General features: G+C 35.9%; 1 protein-coding gene across 1 annotated transcript in view; it reads right to left on the bottom strand.

Moving 5' to 3' along the window:
• Positions 1-25,717, bottom strand: part of CSPP1 (centrosome and spindle pole associated protein 1) — a 110,339-nt gene extending 84,622 nt beyond the window's left edge. Inside the window, exons 1-8 of the mRNA XM_007448498.1 lie at positions 25,665-25,717; positions 21,133-21,241; positions 19,586-19,685; positions 9,957-10,060; positions 8,914-8,937; positions 5,669-5,749; positions 4,296-4,394; positions 2,856-3,298 (exon numbers count right to left, since the gene is read on the bottom strand). Of these exons, the coding sequence (XP_007448560.1) occupies positions 2,856-3,298; positions 4,296-4,394; positions 5,669-5,749; positions 8,914-8,937; positions 9,957-10,060; positions 19,586-19,685; positions 21,133-21,241; positions 25,665-25,717 (1,013 nt within the window). The remainder of the gene's footprint in view (positions 1-2,855; positions 3,299-4,295; positions 4,395-5,668; positions 5,750-8,913; positions 8,938-9,956; positions 10,061-19,585; positions 19,686-21,132; positions 21,242-25,664) is intronic.
• Between the last annotated feature and the right edge of the window lie 1,259 nt (positions 25,718-26,976).

Below are 26,976 nucleotides of genomic sequence, written 5' to 3'. Positions count from 1 at the left end.
TATTAACTTCTACAGCTCAAGTTAAATAATAAAGACTAGGATGACTGTCTTTTTTAAAATCATATAAATTTCAAAGTATTATAAGATACACTATTATATTCAACTTTAGAAAGCTCCTAAAACATTATAAATTTACTTAAATTGGTAAATATGTATCAAACAATACACACAGGCATGCGCGCGTGCGCGCGCGCACGCGCGCGCACACACACACACACACACACACACACACACACACACACAGAATGCAACTGTTGAGCTAAGTGCTAACCATTCTGTTAACTATTTTAAAACACTTGCCAGTGATTAATGATTAGTTTAGGAAAGTAAAATCATTCCTGGGCTTTATCCTTCCAAAAGTGGGGAAAATATTTCATTAATAAATACAGAATGATATATGGAAAAGTTTATAGGGTAATTAGAAAAGAACTGAGACCAAAAACCTAAAAATCAAAAATTACTAAAAATCAAAACTAGAATTTATCACATGTTGACTATTAGAAGGAAAAAAGAGAACACGGGAAATTTAGAAGAATGAAGAAAAATTTTGGACTTCTCAGTATATAGTCAGCCCTCCATATCTGTAGGTTCTGCATCCGTGGAGTCAACCAATCTTGGATAGAAAACATTTGAGGGGAAAAGATTCCAGAAAGCTCCAAAAGGCAAAACTTGAATTTCCCGCACACAGCTAACTACTTATCAATATATAGCTCTTATAACTATTTACATAGCATTTATATTAGATATTATAAGTAAACTAGAGATGATTTAAAGCATAAGGGAGGATGTGCACAGATGACACACAAACACTACACCAGTTTACATAAGGGACTTGAGTATCCAAAGATTTTGATATCCATGAGGGATCCTGGAATCGATCCCCCTTGGATACCAAGAAACAACTGTTTTAAGAATAGTTAAATCAAGAGATCAAATGAAGTTACACATTTCTTTAGTCTCAAAAATTTCACTAACAAGTAGAGTCATTTTTCCTAGTAACCACTCTGCCTGCTAAATAAATCTAATTAATGTTCAATGTGAAATCTTTTCTTTTAGAAATCTCCAAATCTGAAATATAGAAATCCAATTTTAACCTCACCTGCCACTGAGACATATGTGAAAAACCTTATAGTTAGAGATGTAAGAGTTTACACATTAACAAGATGCATAATAATGATTTACATTTTTAAGAAATATTGTAAAAACATTAAAATGTATAACAGGAATTATTCTCACTCATCTACATATTTAATCTATTGTTAAACTACTACTTGGGGAAGATTATATATAGAAACAATTCATTTCATTCATGGGATACATAAGAAAATAAGACTGTTCTCAAATAATTAGGCTGAAATTGATTTGTTAGTTCATGTATAAAATTATCACAGGGTGTAATTACAAAAATAATAGATTAAAATATATTAAAAACAAAGCAACAGCCATCATAAGTTTTTTGAAATTCCAAACTTAAAAGATATGCATTACATTATACTCTAAAGGTAAACTGACACCATAAGAAAAAAAAGTTCTCAGGTACAAATAAGGCAGTACCAAGAGTCCAAGAATATCTGTATTTCCCTAACTGAAACTTCTTGGAGTTCAGGTAGCCTTTGACTACCTCCAGATACAAACATTTTCAAATATAACACGTTACAGAATTCGGAACATTTTCTGAAGTACAATTAGATTCAAATCAGAGATAAACTATAATGGGCATTACAAAATTCTAATCCTTCAGTCAAATTACCTAAATGAGGGTGAATATTAAAAAGACTGGATGAGCAGGACGTAATAACTAAAGAATAAAGAGTAGATGACAAAGAACTGCAAAGGCTTTGTATGATTATTTAATAATTAGAACAATGACCATGTAGCATTATGTCTCAGAAAATTTTCTAAAATATTTCTAAAATAATCTATTTGGACTAATGAATGAAACAGGTCCCATGAACTGCTCAACATTTACATTTAATCCCTACAGGTTAACTAGTCAATGAAAATATCAGATCCTACCATATTTTTTATCTCCAAATCAAAAGTTAGATTAAAATATAACAAGTTTTAAGTATTAAGACAAATGACTTATTAAGACCCCACTGTAGCAATTAACAAATTACAAATAGTGTCATAGAAACAACATGCAAAGGAACTGAAAAGCATCTAAAAATCTGATCAAAAAAACTTAGTGCCATATCACTAAAATAAACATTCAATAAGTAACTTAAAAACAAAAAAAGTTGATAAAAGTACTTAGAGCATAGAAATATTAAAGGAATAAACGGTATTTCATCGGTTTTAAGGTGTCTTTTTTTCCCCACATTTTAACATCTGAAACCAGGAGAGCCTTGGACCTGGCTGTAAGTCACGTATTGCAGGAAGAAGTTATTTTTCTCCTGCCAGTCACCATGGGGCACTATGGATATGAGACAGCTCTGAATTCTCGCCTCAGCGTTGTTTTGTACAATACTGGCAGCATGAATTCAGACTGAAAACCTGAATCAGTACTGGCTTACAGCTCAAATTCTCAAGCAAGTTCCTTTTTACTCCCTCCACTCAGTGCCAAGGTTGACAGTGGAAGTTTTTTTTCTGTCTTTTTCTGTGGGAAAGTCTATTTCCCATTTAAGTTTATATAAAGGTTGTAGCCTTTCAGTGTCCCAGCTTTTTAATGAGGCCCCTTTCTCCCCATCTTGGGTTGTTTTCTTTGTTCCTACAGTGGCACATAAAATTATGGTGTAACTTAAAACTGAAGCATCATGTAAATCAAATGAAACTGTGTCTCCTTAACATAATGATAAAAAGTAACAAGAATAATATTAAGCAAATAAAGAAGATAAAAATGAAGTTGTAAATACCTGTCATTTGTATACACTCTCAAAAGTCTTCTATCAAAATCATTTTCGTATCTAAACCTCTCGTCCATTTCTTCACTTACTTCAGGATCTTGGCCTGGTCTATAATACTGTTTATCAAAAGCACGATCCTCATTAAACCTGTGAAATCTTCTATCTGGAATGTCAGTCTTGCTGACAAACCTCTGATGTTTTTTATTGGAAATGCCCACTTCTTCATTAGTTTTTTTAATGACTCTTCTATTATTCCTTAATTCAATTTCATCATCTAGTTTTCGGTATCTGTCCTCTTCTAGTCGTCTTTGGTTTAGAAGCTCTTCATATGCCTCTGAAGGAGTTAAGACATCTTTCCTAGGACCCTCTGAATTTTCCCAAGATGACTGCATTTGTGAAGGTAAATCAGGTTTAACCTGACGAATAGGTTTTTTACTTCTTTGATTCTTGTGCTGGCCAATTAAAAAAAAGAAGAAAAAGATCTTAAAGAGATGCTATTTCTTAAAAGGCAATTAAACTCTCAAATGATCTTAATCTATTTACTGTCTCAACTCTAAAGCTTAATCAGCCATAAGAAACATCTTATCTTTAGGAAAAAAACCTTCAAGGAAGTGTTATCCTTTAATAAAACTTAATAAATACCAAATAAATAGGTAACAGTAATATGGATAGATGGCTACAAAAAGAGAGGATAAACTATGCCAGGGAGATATTAGGCATATTTTGGCAGTTAAATATTACTTCAAAATATTTCACATTAAATTCCTTCTCAACACAAAGAATATAGAAGGTAGTAAATCTTTTTGGCCCTAGTAACATCAACCACCCTTAAATTTGGGTTAAAAAAATATATATATATATACACACACACACACACACACACACACACACACACACACACACACAGACACACACACACACACACACATAGTTAGAAATTGTCAATATAAAAAAATCATTTAAAAATAAACAAACGTCACTTAAAACCAATCTCTAAAATTAAATCTCCTCCATGAAGTTAAAAAGTAGGGTAAGTTTGGGCTTCCCTGGTGGTGCAGTGGTTAAGAGACCGCCTGCCGATGCAGGGGACATGGGTTCGTGCCCCGGTCCGGGAAGATCCCACATACCACGGAGCAGCTAGCCCCGTGAGCCATGGCCATTGAGCCTGCGCGTCCAGAGCCTGTGCTCCACAACGAGAGAGGCCACAACAGTGAGAGGCGCACATACCGCAAAAAAAAAAAATAAAAAGTGGGGTAAGTTCTTCAATATGAGATAAAACCATTTACAAAATTCAAAATTTTAATGTCCTCTGTTTGGTTCAATTTGGTTTAACTTTTTAAATATTTATATGAAAACTAAGTGAAATGTCTAATAATATAAACATATTTTCAAATAAGGACAAATATTCAACCTGTGGTGTTAAAGATTTACTTTAAAAGCAAAACCTACCTCAGTACTCTTTTCTACCTGTCTGAACTTTTCCGTGGATTCTTCCTTATCCCTGAGAAATTGATTGTATTCTTTGTTGCGTTCAAGTTTCAACCTTTCCTTCAAACAGAAAACCAAAAGGCAACGTTAACTTCAACATCAGGAAAAAGTACCTAATGTCAAATCAGACTCATACAAATCAGAGATCTTACCCAGAATCAAGCTTTACTAATATTTTCAAGGACAGAAGTAGCTGTAAGGCACAGGAGAAGCAGGAAGAGGTCCGAGACCACCAATGCAATTCCCCACATCCATTCTTGCCACATTAAAGTAAGATTTACTACATGCTTAAGTCCACATTAGCACATGAGGTCTCTCATACTAAGGGAGTGGCTTTGATTATGAAACACCTTCATTTTATATGTCAGTAGTTACTTGGCTTAAATGATGCCTTCCTAGGAGCCATGCCCTGTAAGTCCCTGAATTCTAGGTTTGTTTACCAACATCAATCCTAGACAATCCAGGTGCACTCTTCCAAAAGCATTCGTAAATAAATCTCTCCCACTAGTAAGTATATGAATGCGTTTGCCAGGAGGTCTATCATTAGCATGTTTCCAAGATCTGACCAGGTTACCGTCCTACTTTCCTTCTCAGGGACATCTCTTGCCTCCAGTCCCCCACCCCACTCCTGAAAGACCTGCTTCTAACCACTTCTTTCCCAAGTTTAAGGAAAGATCCTTGTTACATTTTAAACATAAAAAGCTAAAATATTATAACGTAAATGTTCTGCTGAAATACAAACATGTTGCATTAGTAAATGTTCTTAAGCCCTAATACTTTCAACATCATTGAAACAATCTAAAAAAAAAAGTATTAAAAGAGCGAGGCTGTCTTTTGGAACTTAACTGTCCATTTGTCTTACATACTGTGTCATGACTGTGATCTAGCTTGGGAATTTGAGTCTCTACAAGAGGTGTACAGTGCTTAATCACTATGCCCTGTTCAGATTATGTACATGTATTTGTGATGGGAAAACACATTCAAATAGCCCCAGATGTCACCTACATAAAAGCTCAGTATACTCTCTCATCTGCTCATCTCACTGATAATTGTGTCATACAGCATGAACTTTATAGCTTAGAAACCAATGCTGAAAAGAACCGAATTCTGAATATTCAATTAATCATTAAATTAAAGAACTATATCATATTACATGGTTACAAATGTAACATTCGAAAAACCTTGTTTCAACAGCACTAGAGACTCCACACATTTTGAAAAAATCAAGTACGGGATATGATGTAATCTTGTTTGCATTTAAATCAAGTATGTTCTTTCATGATTTTGATGCCTCATAAAACTGCTACCAACAATTACTACTCCTATCCACCTACCTTGGCAGATAACCTCTCACCAATAGGAAGAGAAACTCCCAGAGAAGATGGATCTGTTTCACTCGTGGATAGAAAATTTTTCTGTATATGTACATATTAAAAAATATATATTACCTAATTGCCTTTATAAAATGTTTCATAAATGTCTTTACATTCTATATTCTAAATTATTACATTATACAGACCAACAGAATGAAATGGAGATGAAAATAGAAACTACAAATGTATAGAGACTATACCGAAAGTAATTAGAAAAAAAAGAGAATTTTCTAATTTCCCTATAATTATATTAGTGGATATCTACTTAAATGCCAGAAGACATAAACTACAAACATTATTTCTCTATGTGCCTCTCCATTCTTGCTCATTAAGCATTTAGGTAACACAGTGTGGCGGACAGAGCATCAGACTAGGAATCCAAAGACCTGGGCTCTAGGACCAGCCTCAGCATTTCTCAGTTGTGCAACACTGAGCAAGTTACTTAACCTCCCTGACCCAGACTTTCTTCTTCTGTAAAATGAGAATGGTATCTGCTCTGCCTTACCAAAGCTGGTATAGGATCAAGGAGGATAAAGAAATGTAAAATCTCTTTGAACACTGTAAAACAAACAAAAGGGGTTTGTAAAAAAATATACACAACCACCAACTTTCTGGTACTGTTCCTTAGTAGTCATATAATCTGGATAAGTGACTTAACTTCTCTGCCTCCGTTTCTTTGTAGAACAGCAATTATGGCACCTACATCACTAGGTTATGAGGATTAAATCAATCAATACTTATTAACCTAATTTCATGTGTTTTAGTTATTCATAAAACAAGCAATTATTGACCATCTAATACCTTCCAGTTACTTTTATAGGTAGTAGGGAGACAACCATAAGCATATGTTCCCTATACTTAAGAGATTTAAAATTCAGTTGAAGAAACAAACATGGAAACAAATAACTACAATATAATGTATTACAATAGAGTTACATTCAAAACATTACAGGAACAAAGTAATAAAACTGATTAATAAGGTTTCGTTAAATCTGAATTTACAAATAAGTTATGCTACAAAAGCTAATTTGAAAGTTAGTAATACAAAATTCTAAGCTTATTTGTCAAGGAAACAATATGACACATGACTAGATCCCTGCATCAGTTTGATCCCTATATACCAAAGTACACTGTAAACCTAGCCATTTTGTAGAGTTATACATGTACCAAAAAACACATTCAGAGTTCCAATCTTGGGAATACAGAGATACTGCATCCTTACTCCTTCATTAGGCAATTCCCCACTCCCAACATGGGTCCAGGATAATGTTTGTACTTTTCAATAAAATGAAAAAAATTAACAATAAGGACAACACAGTGAGTTTTTCAAAAAGCTGAATTTTAATCATTCACTCATTCATTTAGTAAATATTGAGTACCTAATATGTCTAAACTGTTTAATACATCTGGGACTCAGTGAACAGAACAAAAGATCTTGGCCTTCCTGAAGCTTACATTCCAGCAGGCGAAATTGACAAGAAATAATAAACATAATGAAGAGTAATTATATGGTATGTTAGAAGGTGGTAAGTGCTATGACCAAAAAATAAAAAAGTAAAAAGAATAAGCTACAGATATTACAGGCTTCTAGGGAATGGGAGTGGGAAAACTGGAAATCTGCAGTTCCCTTTTAGACATGTTCCACACAAGACACCCACTAGATTTCTAATTGAAAATGTCAAATAGGCAACCAACTAGAAGACTTGGAGGCTCAGGAGAGAGGTCTGGGCTAGAAATATAAATTTACTGATTCAGTTTAAAAACTTCTCCTGAGAATATGTTCTTTGTGTGCTGTTAGATGGTCAAGTGTCTTTTATTCTAAAAACTAGAAAGAAGATGGTAGTTATTTGTTTTAGTGGCTCTTCTTGGCAAAATTTTAAGATTTGATTACTTTTTAATTTAAATATCCATGCAAATCAAAAGTCTGGAAGCCACAAGAAATCCAGAAAGAATGGGACTTGTAAACTGTAGGGGGCCCGGGTTCAATCCCTGGTCAGGGAACTAGATCCCATATGCCACAGCTAAGAGTTAGCATGCCACAATGAAGATCCCGCATGCTGCAACTAAGACCCAGCTCAGCCAAATAAATAAATATTAAAAAAAAATCTGTAGCAGTAATTTAAGACAATAACAGGGTCTAACATGAAGAACTAACTATCCAAAAGCAAATTTATCAAGCTCCTCATAAGCTGCTCAAGCAGATATAATGGTTCACAACTATCATACATATCAAGTTAAAAATCTACTGCCTTCTATTCTATCCTAGTCTATCTACCTACATCATTATATCTTACTACTCTCAAAAAAAAAAATCTACTGTAACTCAGTCAGGCTGGTAAAGCTAATATGTCTCGTGCAAACACAACTAAAGTCTGCCCTCCAAGTCCTTCTTCATTCACTACTCTCCATCTGAAAAGCTTCCTCTCCTTACCCTCTAAAATATTCACTCTCTAGAACATCCAAATTCTACCTATCCTATAATGTCTTACAAAATAACACCTTAAGCACTTTCCTGATAATTTTACCTGTCTTGTTAAGAGTTACCACTTTCTGAATTGTATGAATGTTATCTCTACAACTAGATGCTAAGCCCCCTGAAGACAGGATTCATATACCAGATTTATCTTCATAAGTGTTTAAAAACTGTTGGTTGTATGATAAATGGATGTGTAACATTCATTTTAAAAACAGTTTTATAAAACGTTTTCTTTGTTTTCCAATATAAATTTACAAATGTAATCCACAAGTTTGGGTGCAAAAATATTGAGTAATCCAGACTGACAGCACACAGTTCAAAAATATCTTAGAATATCCTGAATATTCCATTATTTTATTAATCTTAATGTGATTAGTACAATTATAATTATTTTGAAGAACAAAAACTAGCATGCTGAAAACAATGGACTTACAATAGCTGCTGAGTATTTCTAAAAGGTGAATAAGAAAGCAACAAAAACAAATGCAAAGCAGGAATCAAAAAGAATACTTGATTGTATTAATGGAAACTTGAAATGTACAGAGTGTCATTTTGCTAAAAGCAAGAAACCAAAATGGTGCCATTCAAAAGTCTCTGAATCACAAATGAAACTATTTTTCTTATCAGTTTGAGTACAACAATATCATAAATGCAAATGATTACAAGCTACTAGATCTAAAGCAAAACAAAACAAAACAATTAAAGGAGAGCATGTTGCAGGCAGCCCTACCTTTCTTTTTGCTTGTGTAATACCCTAAAGTCAAGGGAAACAAACCATTGGTAAAATGTATTCAAAGTCCTTTCTCTATGTACAAATCAGAATAAATAAGAGACCATTTACACATTTGGAATAAACATTATAAAGTAGAAAAAACTAAAGAATATCTTGGGATGACTAGAAACATCATGACTGTTTAGATACATTTATAACCTAGTAAGTAAATTGCATTTTAAAACTTACAATAAGTGGCATGGACATATACACACTACTAAATGTAAAATAGACAGCTAGTGGGAAGCAGCCACATAGCACAGAGAGATTAGCTCGGTGATTTGTGACCACCTAGAGGGGTGGAATAGGGAGGGTGGGAGGGAGACACAAGAGGGAGGAGATATGGGGATATATATATGCACAGCTGATTCACTTTGTTATAAAGCAGAAACTAACACACCACTGTAAAGCAATTATACTCCAATAAAGATGTTTAAAAATAAAAAAAACTTACAATAAATCATTAGTTTAGCTATTATATAATTTAACAAAATATACTTAAAACAAGAGTTCCACTAAGCAAATGGATTAAACTATAAAGTAAATAGATTAAACTATAAAGCAAAGACTTGTGGTTAAGGAAATATGCTGAAGGAAGTTTTATAAGCTTAGCTCATAGGAAAATAATTAGCAACTAGAACTCCACGTGTCATTTTAATACATGGCTGAGCAGAGGAGAGTAGTAGGAAATCATAACTGGGCTATTTTAAACCATGACTTTACACAAAACATGAACAAAAAGAATTTACAACCTCATTTACAATTGGAACCCACTGCCCTACTTAAAAGGTCAAGAGTCTGTTATTCCATGGCACCAGTTCTCAGCACCGTTTTTTTCTCTATCAATGTGTATGTGTACATGTATCACTTAACTTTTGCTACAATACCCATTGCTAGATACCATTAAAAACCTAAAAATTAATGTATATGACTAAAACCTTAGGAAAACAAATTTAGGAGGTAAATTCTGAAGCATAAAACTAGTTAGTAGAACTCATTACCTGAGTAAGATAGTGTCTGTAATCTTGCCGCAATTCTTCTTTCAGTTTATGTTTCTTCCGTTCATAGTCTTCCCCAAGTGGTAAACTTAATCCATAATCAATTCCTAGAAAGAAAACAACTTCTTAAGCAATGTAGCTCATTTTCAACCCAATCTCGATTTTAATACAATCTCCTGTAACAAAGCACAGTAGGAAGGAACACAGTCATGTTGATTCTGAGAGTTGAATCAGGATAATCAATTTTTCATTTGAAATGTTTCAATAGGTAATACATTCACATAATGGAAAATATCCCTCCTTCCCATGAACCCCTGCCACCCACTTCTCCTGCCCAAAACAACCAACACTGCTGTGTCTGTGTTTCCTTCCAGAGACTTTTATGTATCTGTAAAAAGATATCTTTCTATTACAGTGGGTGTGTGTTATATTTACTTCTTCCCCTTTAGATAAATGTTCTGCATTGTTTGCCATCTTGCAAACAAAATTAGAGAAAAGCCAATTACCTTTACTTCTTCATTTAATTCTATTGAAATTTCTTTTAAAATACCTACAACTTCAATGTTCCATGTTTTTCAGTCTGTGAAAATTAATAATGTGATTTTTTAACTTATAAGGATATCTGTGTTATAATTTTTAAAATTTTACTGAAGTATAGTTGATTTACAATGTTCTGTTAATTTCTGCTGTACAGCAAAGTGATTTGGTTATACATATATATACTTTTTCATATTCCTTTCCATTATGGTTTATCACAGGGTACTGAATACAACATGTTTGAAAAAAATTGTTAGAGCCTTGCATGGCTTAGGCTGAAATTTCAAAAAACTTTTAAAGTTAAGCCACCAATTCTGATTTCATATAAATGGATATTAACTTTTATTGTGATAAAACGTACATGATGTAAGATTTACCATTTTAACCATTTTCAAGCATACAATTCACTGGCATTAAGTACATTCAAAATGTTGTGCAACCACCACCATTAACCATTTCCAGAGTTTTTTCATAATCCCAACAGAAACTCTGTAAAAGAATCTTAGTTTTTTAAGAAAAACTTCCATTTTGAGTAGGCTTTCCTTATTCAAGAGTTTAAAAATCAAATATTTTGGCATGATGACAACAGTGATGGCTGCACAACTTGTAAATACACTGAAAACAACTGAATTGTACAATTTAAATGGGTAAAGTTTATGTTATGTAAATTATATTTCAATAAAACTGTTAAAATCAAATTACATACTTTTAATTATTTTTAATAGTAAAATGTTATATCAAGAAGCACAGATATCAGACGAGTATTTCGATTTGTGAAGCCCCTCTCGCTTTTTTTAGTCCTACTATGCAATACTTGTATAAAATATTATTTCTGAACAAAATAAAAAGTTTCCTTAAAGAGTCAGCTACAAGAAATATAGATGAAACAACTGACTGTAGGTAATAAACCAAAAAGGATATTACCATTTTTTGTGCCTTATTCCTCACAATGAAGCTAAATGATGGAAACTTATCATGACTGTGTCATATCACTGCTTTATTATATCACTAAAATATTTCAGGGGCAAAAATGCCAAAGTAGCATAAATATAAATGGATGTCTATTTTATACAATACTAAATTCCCCTTTCTACCATAAACACCCGAATTCTCTTCATAAACACTTTTGGCCTGCTTAACTCCTCATGACAGAGAGTATAACAGAGGATTCCTTAGAGACACCTCTCACTCATGCTCCCAACTCTCTTCCAAAAGAATCTAAAGCATTCCATATGCTTGGAACTTTAAATCATCCTAGAAAGGCATTCTTTCCTCACAAAGGAAATTTAAAAACCTTATTTTTAAAGATACAGAATTCAAGCCTAAAGAGAAAAATGGTTTGATTCTCACATTCAGAATATAGTATCATACATGAAATTAAACTATAAAATCAATGAAGGTAAGGTCCATGTTTATTCAATTTTATAACTCCTGGCACACAACTTGTACTCAAAAATGTTCACTGAATAAACGTGTAAAAGAATATATGAATGCATGCCTGAGTAAGAGGAAGAATAAAGAGAAAGAACACTATTCTTAGTATTTCATTTCTGCTTCTAGTGGTCTGATTGTATAGAAAACGTAAGTGTAATAACTAGTAACCAGAGTTACGTATCTCTCGTTATACAGGATCACAGTGGATGCTCTACTGTGTCAAAGGGGAAAAGAAAACAATGCTACAAGGGTGATGCACCCTGCAACACGCTCAGCTTTCCTACTCGGCGGAACAAGTAATTTACAGCTTTTTAAGTCATGTATTTACGGTGGCTTTTACTGCTGATTTTCAGCTCTGCTTGGTGGATTTATGCAGAAGAAAAGAAAGAAAAATCTGGTTCATTTTCACCTATAATTATCGTTCATACGAAGTTCAATTTTATTTATCATGAGTATTTGCTTTTTACTATTGATTCAAATAGTATTTGTAATAATTGTCTTAAAACACAGAAAGAATACATAATACCTTAGGAATTATTTATAATTTTATTAATTGAAGGTTTAGGCAACAGAAAATACTAACTTTTTCATTCTTATTTTTGTCATCTGGTACCAATATTTTATGGTATTAGACGTAGGTCATAGAAATAAAATTAAGAACTATATGGAACAATTTAAATATTCTGTTCACTTTAAGCATTAAACAATGACATCCTAACTGACTTAATGAGCTGAGAAATATGGTGAGACTTACCTTTTCAGAGCAGTTGTCATCTCATGGTTCTAGTGGCAAATAAAGCATTAGTGTCATCTTAGGGTCATTTGAAGTGATGCCACTTCACCAAGAACAACATCAGTGACTCTAAGTTAACATTATGTTTCAGAACTACAGCGATTAGAAGTATTTGGTTTCCATAGTGGCTGTGGGTTAAATATTTAAAACTACAGTGTATAATCTTTTTAAAATTAATTTATCTTCTAACATAGCACTCATAATAAATACTTTACAAATTACCATGAAACAGTTTCTTCTTTTCATTATTATATTATCATGATAAAGTATTAAGTAAAAATAATCGAAGGACAAAATATAGGAAATAATAATAAGCCTTTCCCTAAGCAGGTGACTTAACAGATGCAGCTACTTTGAGGAGAACACTGTACTCAAACTTCAGCTATAAAGACATTATTACAAAGGATCCATTTGACTTGTACAAACTGAAGCAAAGAGGTAGAATGTCTGGGATTTAGTTTGTAATAAAAGAAACCTAAGACTAGATATGCTACAAGGAATGACAAAAGTACAACTAAAAATTAGTAAAAACAATTTCCTTTTGTCTATTTTCCAAAATCTTTATATTAACTGTAATTTTTTAGCTTAGTCTCAACTCTAGAGTGACTCTGCAATGGGAAATTCTGCTGTTGCTTCTTTTCTGATACTATTTTTTAAATCTTTTTCTGGTATTTTTTTAAAATTACAACAATGTAATTTTCCTTCCTTATAATTCTTTCTTTTCCAAGTCTCCATGAGCATAATTGTATTTTAAATGAATTTTTAAAAATCATACCAAATAATTTCTAGTAACAAGAATAAAATCTTTTTTCTTACTTAGATAATTTGTCATTTTTTGCTTGCAGATTTACAAAACATGACTTCAGAGCATGAAAGCTAAAATAAATCTAGTGCATTCTGGAGCCTGGAGGGCTGATCAATGGCATTTTGATATGAGTGAGAGATATTGCCTAGAAACGGTGGATGGATTTAAAAATACCTAGGGAATACAAATGTTAAAGATGGATTCTGTAGTCCAAAGTTTAAAGGTGGGGGGGGTAAAAAGGAACCAGAAAAAAAAAAAAAAAGACTGAAAAGGATTGTGTTGGGAGGGGAGGGAGCTAAAAAGGAACCAGAAAAAAAAAAAAAAAAGACTGAAAAGGATTGTGTTGGTAGTCTTCAAAGCCATCCCCAGGCTTGGTGATTTCATAGGACTCACAGGACACAGAAGTCATTATACTCACAATTATGGCTTATTACCATGAAAGATTATAGAGCAAAATTAACAAAGGGAAAAGGTACGTGGGGCAAAGTCCAGGGGACACTAGGTGCAAACTTCCAAGAGTTCTTCCCCAGTGGAATCACACAGGACACGCTTAATTCCTGCAGCAACAAGTTGTGACAACACATGTGAAGTGCTGTTTACCAGGGAAGCTCATTACTCAGTGCCCAAGGTTTTTAATGGGAGCTGGTCACCTAGGCACCCTCTGCCTAGTACGGACCAAAATTCCAGACTCTGCAGACAGAAAGCAGGTATTCCGCATAAACCATGTGGTTTGTACAAACAGTTTAGGCACAATGAGCCACTCTTTCTATAGGTGTAGGAAACGATTTACAAGCTAAGTTCCAGACAGTAGCCAACAGCCAGCCTGTAGTGGAAACCTTAGCAGCAGACAGTAGCTGCTCCAGGTCCCTCAACAGATGCATTAAGTTGCTTTTTAATCTCAAGAGGTCATGGTCACATCCCTATACTATACGTCACAAAAGTGGTATCTTCAAACGCACAACAGGACCTATGCTACCATATACAGAAAAAGAAGAGAGGGCTATATACATGTGTGCACAGTATAGTCATGAAACTGTACACAAGAAACTGCTTAACACGAGAGACTAGAGGACAAGGTTGGGAGGATCAACAATTCTCAGGCTATATACTTCTCTGTTCTCTGTAATTTTTTTTACCATGTGCATGTTTTCCTTTATTTCTTTAATGGAAAATACAGGGGGGAAAACCCCAAATACAGCAATGCTCTCATCCTTGTCACTGAGCCAGGAACTACATTTCAAAAGCACTGCAGAAAATCTATGAATGTTGGGTCAAAATATATTTATGTATGAAAAAATGTTGGAAGTATTAACTGCATTATTTCATTTATTAAAAATGTCTTCCAGGGGCCTCCCTGGTGGCGCAGTGGTTGAGAGTCCGCCTGCCGATGCAGGGGACGCGGGTTCGTGCCCCGGTCCGGGAGGATCCCGCATGCCGCGGAGCGGCTGGGCCCGTAAGCCATGGCCGCTGGGCCTGCGTGTCCGGAGCCTGTGCTCCGCCACGGGAGAGGCCACAGCAGTGAGAGGCCCGCATACCGCAAAAAAAAAAAAAAAAAAAAATGTCTTCCAGGATATAAAACATCAAAATCAAAGGAATAATGCTCAACCAGTCTAAGGGAAAATGTTCAACTTCTCTAAAGAAGAGAAAGGAGTAGGAGATGATCTTTAACTGAGGTATGACTGAACTAAACTTAAAAGATTAATGTAAGCATTTCTCTTCAGTAATTGTTATTAAACATGAAAATGAGCTAAGTAAGAGAAGTCTAAGAATTTTTTAAATAAAAGAACCACAAATATTATGCCTAGAAATAATTTAGAGAGATGGAAGATATCATTTGCTTTTACAGATCATTTTCAGCTGATTCTTTCATAATTTCATTAAATCTCAGTTATTCTAACAAACTCCTTATCAAGGACACCATTTCATCAGCTTATACAGACTAAACCACGTACATGCTGTATATAATAAAGAATCTGGCTAGCCTCTGTCTCTGGTTTCTGGGAGGTAACTTGTAAATTCCTGGAACTTTCTGAGTGATGAGAGTGTCTTTGTTACTCATGATAGGTCCCCAGAACACACCTCTTAGTTGATACTAATAAGGTGACTCACAAGCCCCTAGATAGTTTATGCCAAAGAGATGACACAGATGGGGACTGGTCACACCAAAAAGATCAAACATGTAATTGGAGGGTTGGACCTCTGACCCATGAGACATCAGCCTGACCTCAGGAAAGTAGAAGGTCTGGAGACTGAGACATATGGACAATGATTCAATCATTCATATGCCTACACGATGAAACTCCAGTAAAAATTCTGGACACCAAAGCTCAGGTGAACATCGTGGTTGGCAACACTCTATACTGTCACATACGGATGTGCTAGGAGGGTGGCACATCCCTGAGGCTGATAGAAGCTTCATATTTGGACGCTGCCAGACCAGGCCCTATGTATCTCTCCCTTTGGCTGGCTGATTTGTATCCTTTTGCTATAATAAAACTGTAATAATAGTATAGCACTTTCGTGAGCTCTGAGAGTCATTCTAGTAAGTTATCAAACTTGAGGAGGTGGTGGGAACAGCTGGTCAGAAGTGAGGATGGGGACTTCCCTGGTGGTCCAGTGGTTAAGAATCTGCCTTCCAATGCAGGGGATGCGAGTTCGATCCCTGGATGGGGAAGTAAGATCCCACAGGCTGCAGGGCAACTAAGCCCACGCACTGCAACCTACTGAGCTCACACGCTCTGGAGCCCACACACAACTACAGAGACCATGCGCCACAAATAGAGAGCCCACACACCACAACTACTGAGCCTGCGCGCTCTGAAGCCAGCACATCACAACTAGAGAGAAGCCCCCACACCGCAACAAAAGATCCCATGTGCCACAAGGAAGATCCTGCGTGCGGCAACTAAGACCTAATCCAGCCAAAAAAATAAATAAGAAGTGAGGGTAGCCTGTGGACCCCAAACTTGCAGCTGGTATCTGAAGTAAGAGAAGTCTTGTAGATTAAGACTTGTAGAAGTCTTAAACTGTGAAGTCTGGTCTAAATCTGGGTAGTTGGTGTCAGAAGTCATTGTAATGCTCCTCAAATCCTTTTATGAGAGGTGTTATATAAATGCTGGAAGAAGGAGCTGCAGTGGATAAGCATTATCCACGAATATCATCATCTAACAGAAATGAATTTACAAAATCGTAAAAATGTAGTGGTACATGACAGCTGTACCACTGATGTGACAGTTGTACAATGAGCTATTAATAGACTGTCTTCATTGGCTAAAACAAACACTGCCAGTTTATATATTACTGACAGCTACTATGCTTAATTACTCAAAGTACGGTGTCACAGAGCTTTAATTCAATATATAATTTTAGACCAGTTTGTTTTTTAGACCAGCTTGTTTTATAATTCCTAGGTGAGACCACTTAAGGAAAACTCTCTGTTGTCCAATTATTTTACATTTTTCCTAATTTCAAAAATTAAGTATTTGGCCTAATCTGAAGGCCACAATTATTCACACAAGAAATCAGTAACTGAAGGCTAATAAGGTACAAAATTAGACAAATTATATATTATTCTTTAGTAAGATTCAATGTGCATCAAAAATAATTATTACTTCAGTTGGCAATAAAAGAAACAATCCATAAAAATTAAATTCTACACACCTAACAGACTGTTTATTTTTGTAATGGGGACCTTCATTCATTCATTCAAAATATCTTCTCTAAGCACCAAAATGCCAGACACTGTGTTAAGCAATGAATAGACAATGGCAGGAAAACTGGTGTGCCATTGCGGTAAAACAGAGAGCTGAACAAGTTGAAAACTATCCTTCAAAGGGAGAGGCAATGTCACAGGAGCACAAGGCAGGAACAGCCACCATAATCTGGTAAAAGTAATAGAAGAGTAAAATTATCATACAGGAAACAAGAAGCCATTGAAGAGTTTGAAGCAGGGACTAACATGATCAGATTTGGTTTTTGGAAGGATATCAACAGGCAGTGCAGAGACTTAGTAGAGGAGGCTAGACTGTAAAACAAAAAGAACACTAGAAAAAAATGTCAGTGAAAGACAGTGGAGGCCTACCTAAAATAACCTCTGTGGAATTAGAGAAGAGTAAACTTATTTGAGGTTCAGGTGTTAGAATCAGCTGAACTACGTAATTATTTGCTATGGGATACAAAAAAGGAGGGAGGGGGCTTCCCTGGTGGCGCAGTGCTTGAGAGTCCGCCTGCCGATGCAGGAGACGCGGGTTCGTGCCCCGTTTCGGGAAGATCCCACATGCCGCGGAGCGGCTGGGCCCGTGAGCCATGGCCACTGAGCCTGCGCGTCCGGAGCCTGTGCTCCGCAAATGGGAGAGGCCACAACAGTGAGAGGCCCGCATAACGCAAGGAAAAAAAAAAAAAAAAGGAGGGAGGAGTCGAGGATGACCATGCAGGCAGCTCAGTAAAAGTTTGAGAGGAGTAAAGTTCATTTTGCACATGTTGATTCTGAGCTCACAATATCCAAGGACAGATATTAAAATATTAGATATATGGGTCTGGAGTTCATAAAAGCAATGGCAACTAGGGATAGAGATTTAGGAATAATGAACGCACTGATGAAATAAAGCCCTGTGAGTAAATGAGTCATTCAGGAAGTACATGAAATGAAAAGGAGGCCTAGGACAGAGCCCTAAGGGATACCAATTAAGGAAGAGGGAGAAGTCACTGGCTGTAAGTTGAACTTTAAACTCTCCATCATTTGTGAATGTAATAGTCAAAGAATAATTTTTAATATAATTCTTAAAAACCAAAAACCTAGTTTAAAAAAATGTGAAAGAAGTCAGGAAATTAAAATTTATTATCCACCAATTATGTGCCAGTCATCTTTTCATATGTATTCAATTACTGCCACAATAACCTTTTAAGATAGATGCAATTCTTAAGATGAGGAAACAAAGAGCTTAAATAACTTGTGCCGGGTTGCAAAGGCATGAGAGCCGCAGTCCAAAGCAACCTGTAACTCCAGAATTTCAGTCATTCTGTCTGACCTTAGTGCTTGAGAGAACATACTATCAAACTTTTAAAAACATTACCTGTTGGAATAATTAAAATTTTCAATCCATAAAAATTTAGGGCTAGAAGATAATCCAACTTCTTTATGTTACAGATAATGAAACTGAGTGCCTTAGAGATTAAGGCAATTAACCAAAATATAATGCTTAAGTTCACCAAACCTGTATATTGGCCAATAATTTGTAACAGACTCAAAATGGAAAGCATTATCTATATATGAGATACTAAAAGTATGGCATTCACTTTGAGCTGTTCTTCTAGTAGAGACAGAGAGCCCACTATCTACTCAGTCTCTTGGCCAACATCCCCTTGTATTCCCAGTGGAATACAAATGCAAAGCAGCTAACAATTTAGGAGTATACCCATGGCCATGAAAAATCATCCACATAACAACAATGCTTTAACCAAATGCAACTCATCATATTTGACTTCCTTTATGTGAAAGTTTCAGTCGTCATCAGTAATTCTCACAAGATACACTTTTAAAATATTCATACATTTTCTTTAAAAAAAAAATGTACACCTACCAACAAGCCAAAATGAGGTAAAGTTTCCCAAATATTTTCATACCAAACCATAACCAAAGACTCAATACAGCTAAATATTAACTTATTTACAATTCTAATATAGTCATCAATAGTATTTTGTATCCTTTAAGCATATGTCTTTGATTTTTTAAATAAAAACAAGTCCACCACGTTCATTCCACAATTAACACACTTTCTCTCTCACACACACACAAATTCCATTCAAAATTTTCAATTTTGATACATACTTATTGCTATGATTTCTATAAATCATAACCAAGACAATAACAGTTAAAATGGGAAGAAGGTTCTCAGTATACATTATATTTCATATGTAGACCATACTGTCACATGTAAGATTCCAGAAAGGAAAGAGTTATTTACTAGGATTCCAAATATACCTTTTTTTCTGACAAGACAAAGCTCTTTCATGACAGACGGATAAGAATATCTTAAAATCAGTTTAGCACACCTAATGACATACCTAAGGAACCCCTGGTCTGTTGACTGTTTGGTGGTATGTTTTCCTTAGCCATGGAGATTAATATTTTACTGTTTTCAGAAAGCTTCTCTGATGATGTTCCCTGAAAGAGACATAATATTTACAAAATCAGAGGGGAGAAAAACCCACAAAATTTACAATTAATCTCAGTACTTTTATTAAACAACTTGATGAAATTACATGGTACACCACAGAAGAAATTTAAATGTAAGGTTTGAGGAGTTAACCAAAGGTATTTAATATTGCAATGTTCTATTATTCAGCTCACTGACTTATCAACAAATACTCACTGAGTTTCTGAAACAGGCACTGTCCTGGGCATCAAAAACATATGAGTGGAAAAAATACAAAAGAATCTCTGCCATCACAGAGCTTATAAACTACTGTGGCGACAAACAATAAACATAATATGTAATTAGATTATGTTATATGTAGCGAGTGATACAGAGGCGCAATAGAAAGAAACAGAACAGTGTGAGGAGTCCCAGAAATGATGAGGGAGGGAGTGCAAGGCCTGATTGAGAGGGTGATACTTGACCTAAGACTTAAAGATTATTACCTATCTACTATAATATTAGAAATTATAATAAAGCTGTACACTGTCAGTTAGTCCTAAGTACTGGAGAGTGGTCAAGAGCATAAACTGTGGAGCTGGACACATAAAGGTTCCAATCTTGAATCCACTAGTGTGTGTACCTGGACAAATTACTTAACCCCTTTAAGCCTCACTTTCTGGATCTGTAAAACAACAAAAATTCAGCCTACTTCACTGGGATTTTATGATTAAATGATGTAATACATGTGAAGTCCTTGGCACAGCTCCTTGTACAAGGCAGATATTATGGAAGGAAAGCAAACTTGTGTGACGGTGAAGAGAACAAGCACTGGATTCAGGCTGCCAGGGATCAAAGCCTAGTTCTACTAACTCTGTCACCTAAGTCTCATTACTTAACATCACCATGCCTCAGTTTACTCATTTGGAAAATGACAATAACAACTACTTATCTCATAGATTCATGCAAAGTATCAATGTAACCTCTAAAGACTATGCCTCATCCATAGTTAGCCCATGATAAATATTAGCTATATGGGTAAAATTCCTATATAATTAGAGTGTCCATATTTTTTATCATTTCAATCAGGATAACTTTGTCCAGGACAAATGCTTAAACCAGACGACACACTGGGACAACAAGCAAAGCAGGACTGTCTTGCGCAAGCCAATATATACGGTTACTCTAATTAGGATGGACCATATGGCATAGATTAATCTACATTCTATACCTTATTACATACACTGAGCCCATGACAGAAAGTGCCACATCTGTCTAGATTAGTGCTATATTCCCAGAGCCCAGCACAGTCTCAATAACTATCAAACGTAGGAAAGCTTTTTCAGACACTGCTTTCAGAAACATTTTAACAAATGTATATTATGAAAAATACACACACAAAAATTATTCTAATAAATTTACTTTTGTAGATTTCAAAAATGTTTAAGATACTGATTCATTAAAAAACTGAATTACCTTCATTTCCATGTAAGGTGGATCACTTTCCAATTCTGCTTTGTCTCTGGCCAATTTGGCTTTTCGCTCTTCAATAAATTCATCCAAATTATCAGTCATGTTGCAAATACTAAAAAAAAATTTTTTAATACATTTTTTAAAACCCTTCAGTGAACATAGCTGTATCAGAATATCTTTAGGCTAATTATTAACATGCAGGCTTAGTCCATATTTAGTATTCAATCTCAGTTATCAAATTGAGAACTGCAAACAAGCTTGAATGAAATTTGCCTACCTGCTTTCAATCCCAACTCCCCCCAAAACCTACAGCCTACTTTAAAATATCAGAAAAGAAATAAAAAAGAAAATGAACCATCACCACCATCCACACATATACACAAAAAAATCCCTGAAGTCAAAGCACTTTTTTTTTTAAGTTTCTTTTACTATTTGGAGGTAATTTTGAACTTACAAAAAAGTTACAATATGAATAGGATAAAGAACACCTGCATACTCCTTATCCATTCCCTATTGCTAAGATTTTGCAACACTTGCTTTACCTTTGTGCACACAAGTTTGTTCTCTTTACACAATTTTTTCTAAGGTCATTCAGAGGGTGAATTACATATAACCTAGTCCTTTACCCCTAAACGTTTCAGTGTGTATTAAGAATTATTCTCAGGGGCTTCCCTGGTGGCGCAGTGGTTGAGAGTCCGCCTGCCAATGCAGGGGACACGGTTCGTGCCCCGGTCCGGGAAGATCCCACATGCCGCGGAGCGGCTGGGCCCGTAAGCCATGGCCGCTAAGCCTGTGCGTCCAGAGCCTGTGCTCCACAACAGGAGAGGCCACAGCAGTGAGAGGCCTGCGTACAGCAAAAAAAAAAAAAAAAAAAAAAAAGAATTATTCTCGGGCTTCCCTGGTGGTGCAGTGGTTAAGGATCTGACTGCCAATGCAGGGGACACGGGTTCAAGCCCTGGTCCGGGAAGATCCTACATGCTGCGGAGCAACTAAGCCCGTGAACTACAACTACTGAGCCTGCCCTCTAGAGCCCGCGAGCCACAACTACTGAGCCCATGTGCCACAACTACTGAAGCCCGTGTGCCTAGAGCCCCGTGCTCCACAACAAGAGAAGCCACCACAACGAGAAGCCTGCACACTGCAATGAAGAGTAGCCCCCGCTCGCTGCAACTAGAGGAAGCCCGCGCGCAGCAACAAAGACCCAATGCAGCCAAAAATAAATAAGTTAAAAAAAAATTAAAATTTAAAAAAAAGAAAAAAATAATTATTCTCTGACATAAACTCAATGTATTTGTCAACTTCAGTAACATTGATTTTTTTAATCTACTGTCCATGTTCCAGTGTTGTCACCTGACCTAATAGTGTCCTCTATAGCATATTTTTCTCTCTCTCCAGTTCAGGATCCAGTCTAGGTTGGGTACAGCATTTCATTGTTACGTCTCTTTAGCCTTCTTTAATTTGGAACATTTCTACACCCTTACTTTGTCTTTTATGACACTAATATTTTTTGATACCACCCACCCCACCACCCACTCTTTTTAATAGAACAGTCCTTATTTGGAGTCTGCCTGATGTTTCTTCATGAGTAAATTCAGGTTATGCATTATCAGAAGAAATATTACATAGGTGGTGATGTGTCCTAAAGGTGTCAACAATTAGAGACACATGTCCACCTGCTCTTTACTAGTGATGTTATTTTTTATCACATGGTGGTCAAGACTGATTTCTGCATTACTGTTTCCTTGTAACTAGTAAGCTGTCTATAAAAAGATATTTTTAGGCCATGCAAATATCCTGCTCCTGATGAAAATTTCCAAGATTTAGCATCAATTGGTGATTCTTTATTGATCGAATCTTTGATTCTAGATGCGTGCAAAATGCTAACTTTCCAATTCCACCACTCCCTCCATATATATTTACAAGTTGGCACTAATCATTCTCTTCTAAAGCGCCCTTCCTTTGTCCATATTTATTTTCAGCTTATTATTAGTAAGAACTCATGAATTCTTATTTTTTTCAGTAAGTCTTGGATTTTTAAAATCCTAAGTTGTTGATTTTTTTTTTTTTTTTGCGGTACGCAGGCCTCTCAGTGTTGTGGCCTCTTCTGTTGCGGAGCACAGGCTCCAGACGCGCAGGCTCAGCGGCCATGGCTCACGGGCCCAGCCGCTCCGCGGCATGTGGGATCTTCCCGGACCGAGACACGAACTCGTGTCCCCTGCATCGGCAGGCGGACTCTCAACCACTGCGCCACCAAGGAAGCCCCAAGTTGTTGACTTTTTGAGGAATAACTTATATGCCATAAAATTCACCCATTTTAGTGAAAGTTCCCATAAGTTTTAGTAAATTCATACAGCTATACAATTATTACCACAAGCATACTTCCATCACCCAAAAAAGTTCTCTCATGCCCCTTTATAGTCCATCTTCACTCCCACCCCTGGCTCAGGCACTGTAAGATGTTTTCTGTCTCTATAATTTTGCCTAATCTGGAAATTTAATAAAAATGGATCATATAAGATGTAGTCTTTTGTGTTGGCTTCTTTAACTGAATGTAATGTTTCCAAGATTCATCCTTGTATTGCATCTATCAGTAAGCAGTTGTTTTTTATTGCTAAATAGTATTCAATTATATGGAAATATCATATTTTGTTTATTATTCACACATTGCTAGACATTTGAGTTGCTTCTATTTTGGGGCTTACTTAAGAATAATGCTGCTATTGGGGCTTCTCTGGTGGCGCAGTGGTTAAGAATCCACCTGCCAATGCAGGGGACACGGGTTTGAGCCCTGGTGTGGGAAGATCCCACATGCTGCAGAGCAACTAAGCCCGTGCGCCACAACTACTGAGCCTGCACTCTAGAGCCTGCGAGCCACAACTACTGAGCCCACGTGACACAACTAGTGAAGCCTGCACGCCTAAAGCCCGTGCTCCACAACAAGAGAAGCCACCGCAATGAGAAGCCTGTGCACGGCAACAAAGAGTAGGCTCCGCTCACTGAAACTAGAGAAAGCCCACGCGCAACAACCAAGACCCAACGCAGCCAAAAATAAATAAATAAAAATTTTAAAAATAATAATACTGCTATGAACATGTGTGCAGAGGCTTTTGTGTGTTTTCAATTCTCTTTGATAGATACCTAGGAACGGAATTGCTGAGTTATCTGTAACTCTGTTTAACGCTGTGAGGAACTGCCAAACTGTTCCTCTCATTCCAACCAGCAGCGTATGAGGATTGTAATTTCTATATATCCTCACTAATGCTTGGTATATTCAGTCTTTTTATAGCCATTCTATTGGGTATATAGAAGTATCTCATTGTGGTTTTAATTTGCATTTCTCTAATGACTATGATGTTTAGCATCTTTTCATGTTGTTATTCATATATCCATATATATAACCATTGGCACAATGTCTTCAAATCTTCTGCCCATTTTTAAAATTGTTTTCTTATTGAGATGTAAAAAAAAAATTTTATGCACGCTGGATACAAGTCCTTCATCAAACATGTTTTGTAAATATTTTCTCCAAGTTCGTGGTTTGTTTTTAAATTTTCTTAATAATGTCTTTTTTTAATTATTTTTTAGAGCAGTTTTAGGTTCACGTCAAAACTGAGCATATGGTACAGGTTTCCCATATATCCTCTGCCCTGACTCATGCATAGTCTCCCCCATTATCAATATCCTCCACCAGAATGGCACATTTGTTACAACTGATGAACCTACATTGTCACATCATTATCACCTTAACTCCACAGTTTAAATCAGGGTTCACTCTTGGTGTTAAACATTCTATGGGTCTGGACACACGTATGCTACGTATCCACCTTTACTGTATCATACAGAGTTGTTTCACTGCCCTGAAAGTACTCTGTGTTCCACCTATTCACTCCTCCCTCCCCTCTAATCTCTGGCAATCACTGACCTTTTTAATGTCTCCATAGTTTTGCCTTTTCCAGAATGTCATATGGTTGTAACCATACAGTATGTAGCCTATTCAGATTGGCTTATTTCACTTACACGTACTACTAAGGTTTCTCATTGTCTTTTCATGGCTTGCTAGTTCATTTCTTTGTAGTGCTGAATAGCATTCCACTGTCTGGATGTACCACGATTTATCCATTCCTTTACCCCACTGAAGGCCAGCTTGGCTGCTTCCAGATTTTGGCAATTATAAATAAAGCTGCTGTAAACATGTGTGGTGATGTCTTCTTAAGAGCAAAAGTTTTTAAATTTTATGAAGTCCAATTTATCCATTTTTCATCAATTTTTAATCAATTGTTTGTGCTTTCTGTATCCTATGTAAGTTTTTGCCTAACCTGAGATCACAAATATTTTCTTCTATGTTTTCTTTTAGAATTATAAAAATTATTCAAGAATTATTTAATGAATCACAGAAATTGAATTAATGGATACAACCTAAGTACAAAATAGAGTAAAAATGTTTACAATTTAAAGATTAAGTTATAAGAAAGATCAGCTTAAGGAAACCTAAATGGGATTCTTTATTCTTCACTCTACAATATAACATCACTCACACTTTTTCCAAGATATTATTACCAGGTTTCTCCCCGCCAGTAGCTGTGTACATAGTATGTAGATGATAAATAGTTTTCAGAAAATCAGTTTAACTGAAAGACATGGATTTGAAACCAATTTCATGACTCTACGTGACTGACCTCAATGTGTTCCTTAACCTCTCTATCCCTCAGTTTCTTCATCGGTAAAATGAAAGTATCTACTCTAGAGTTGCTATGAAGAAAAAATGATACAAAATGTATGGCACCTTTGACACTTAGAAATCAATAAATCATAGCTGTTTTATTAATTCTCATTAGGGGAAAGGAATATTCTAAGTACATTTTATTGGGTTAACTCAGTTAAAGTCTTTGTATACATCAGTACTCACTTTTTTTTAAAAAGCCTCCAAAGTACATTGGGATTCAAATAGACAATAATTGATACTTGTTTATCATAATCCAAATCAACATCTTTAAATCTTAAACTTAGGCCCTTCGTGCTTATTATATAGATGAAAATATAAGCAGACCAGAACATAATCATTCTGCAAAGCCTGAGTCAATCTAATAAACAGAGAGGATCCAGAAAGAACTGAGTATGCCCAATTCCTTTTTCCAATCTCACCAATCACAAAGAGAAGGGGAAATGTTGCTCCCATCCTTTGCCCTCTCCAGTGAAGTGCAAATTTCCACCCCTCTATAGAATTAGGAATGGAAAATAACTCCCATCCCAAAGGAGGACACTGTTCAAGATGTTAGGGGGATGAAAAGTATAAAATATGATCCTTGCCCTCAAATTTGGACAAGATTATGTCCCCTGTCACAGTGGCTCAGTCTAGCCAGACTGGGAGTTAGGGACTGATACCCACCCATATAGGACCCAGTAGCAGAATCAAGGAAACAATTTGAATAAGTCTGTAATTCAGAGTAGAGTCCAGGTTGGAGAAAAAAGGGTTAGCAGTTTTTAAAATAATCTTTAAAGCTATGAAAGAAGAGGTTATCAGGAAAGAGACCCTAACATAGGAGAACAGAATAGCAGGGTGTGATTACATATGGCTGTGGGGTGCAGGGGGAAGCCTGTGAAAAAGCCTTAGAAGAAAGAGAGGGAGGAATGAGCTGAACCAGAACTATGTTTCTCATTTCCCAACCATCTGGAGATCTTTCCACCAAATGAAAGGTGCGCAATCTTTTTCTCCTGGCAGATGACATCCACATGAGCAACTTCCAAGGGCACATGCAAATTCTGACAAAACCCTCTAAATGTTGCTAAGAAGTAAATACCATGTTACTGGGGGGAGAAAGGAGGTTGAGGGCTAGGATACAGAGAGAG

The sequence above is a fragment of the Lipotes vexillifer genome, unplaced genomic scaffold (genome assembly GCF_000442215.2).
Source record: "Lipotes vexillifer unplaced genomic scaffold, Lipotes_vexillifer_v1.1 scaffold815, whole genome shotgun sequence".
Lineage (NCBI taxonomy): Eukaryota > Metazoa > Chordata > Mammalia > Artiodactyla > Lipotidae > Lipotes > Lipotes vexillifer.
This window is presented reverse-complemented; position numbering and strand designations above follow the sequence as displayed.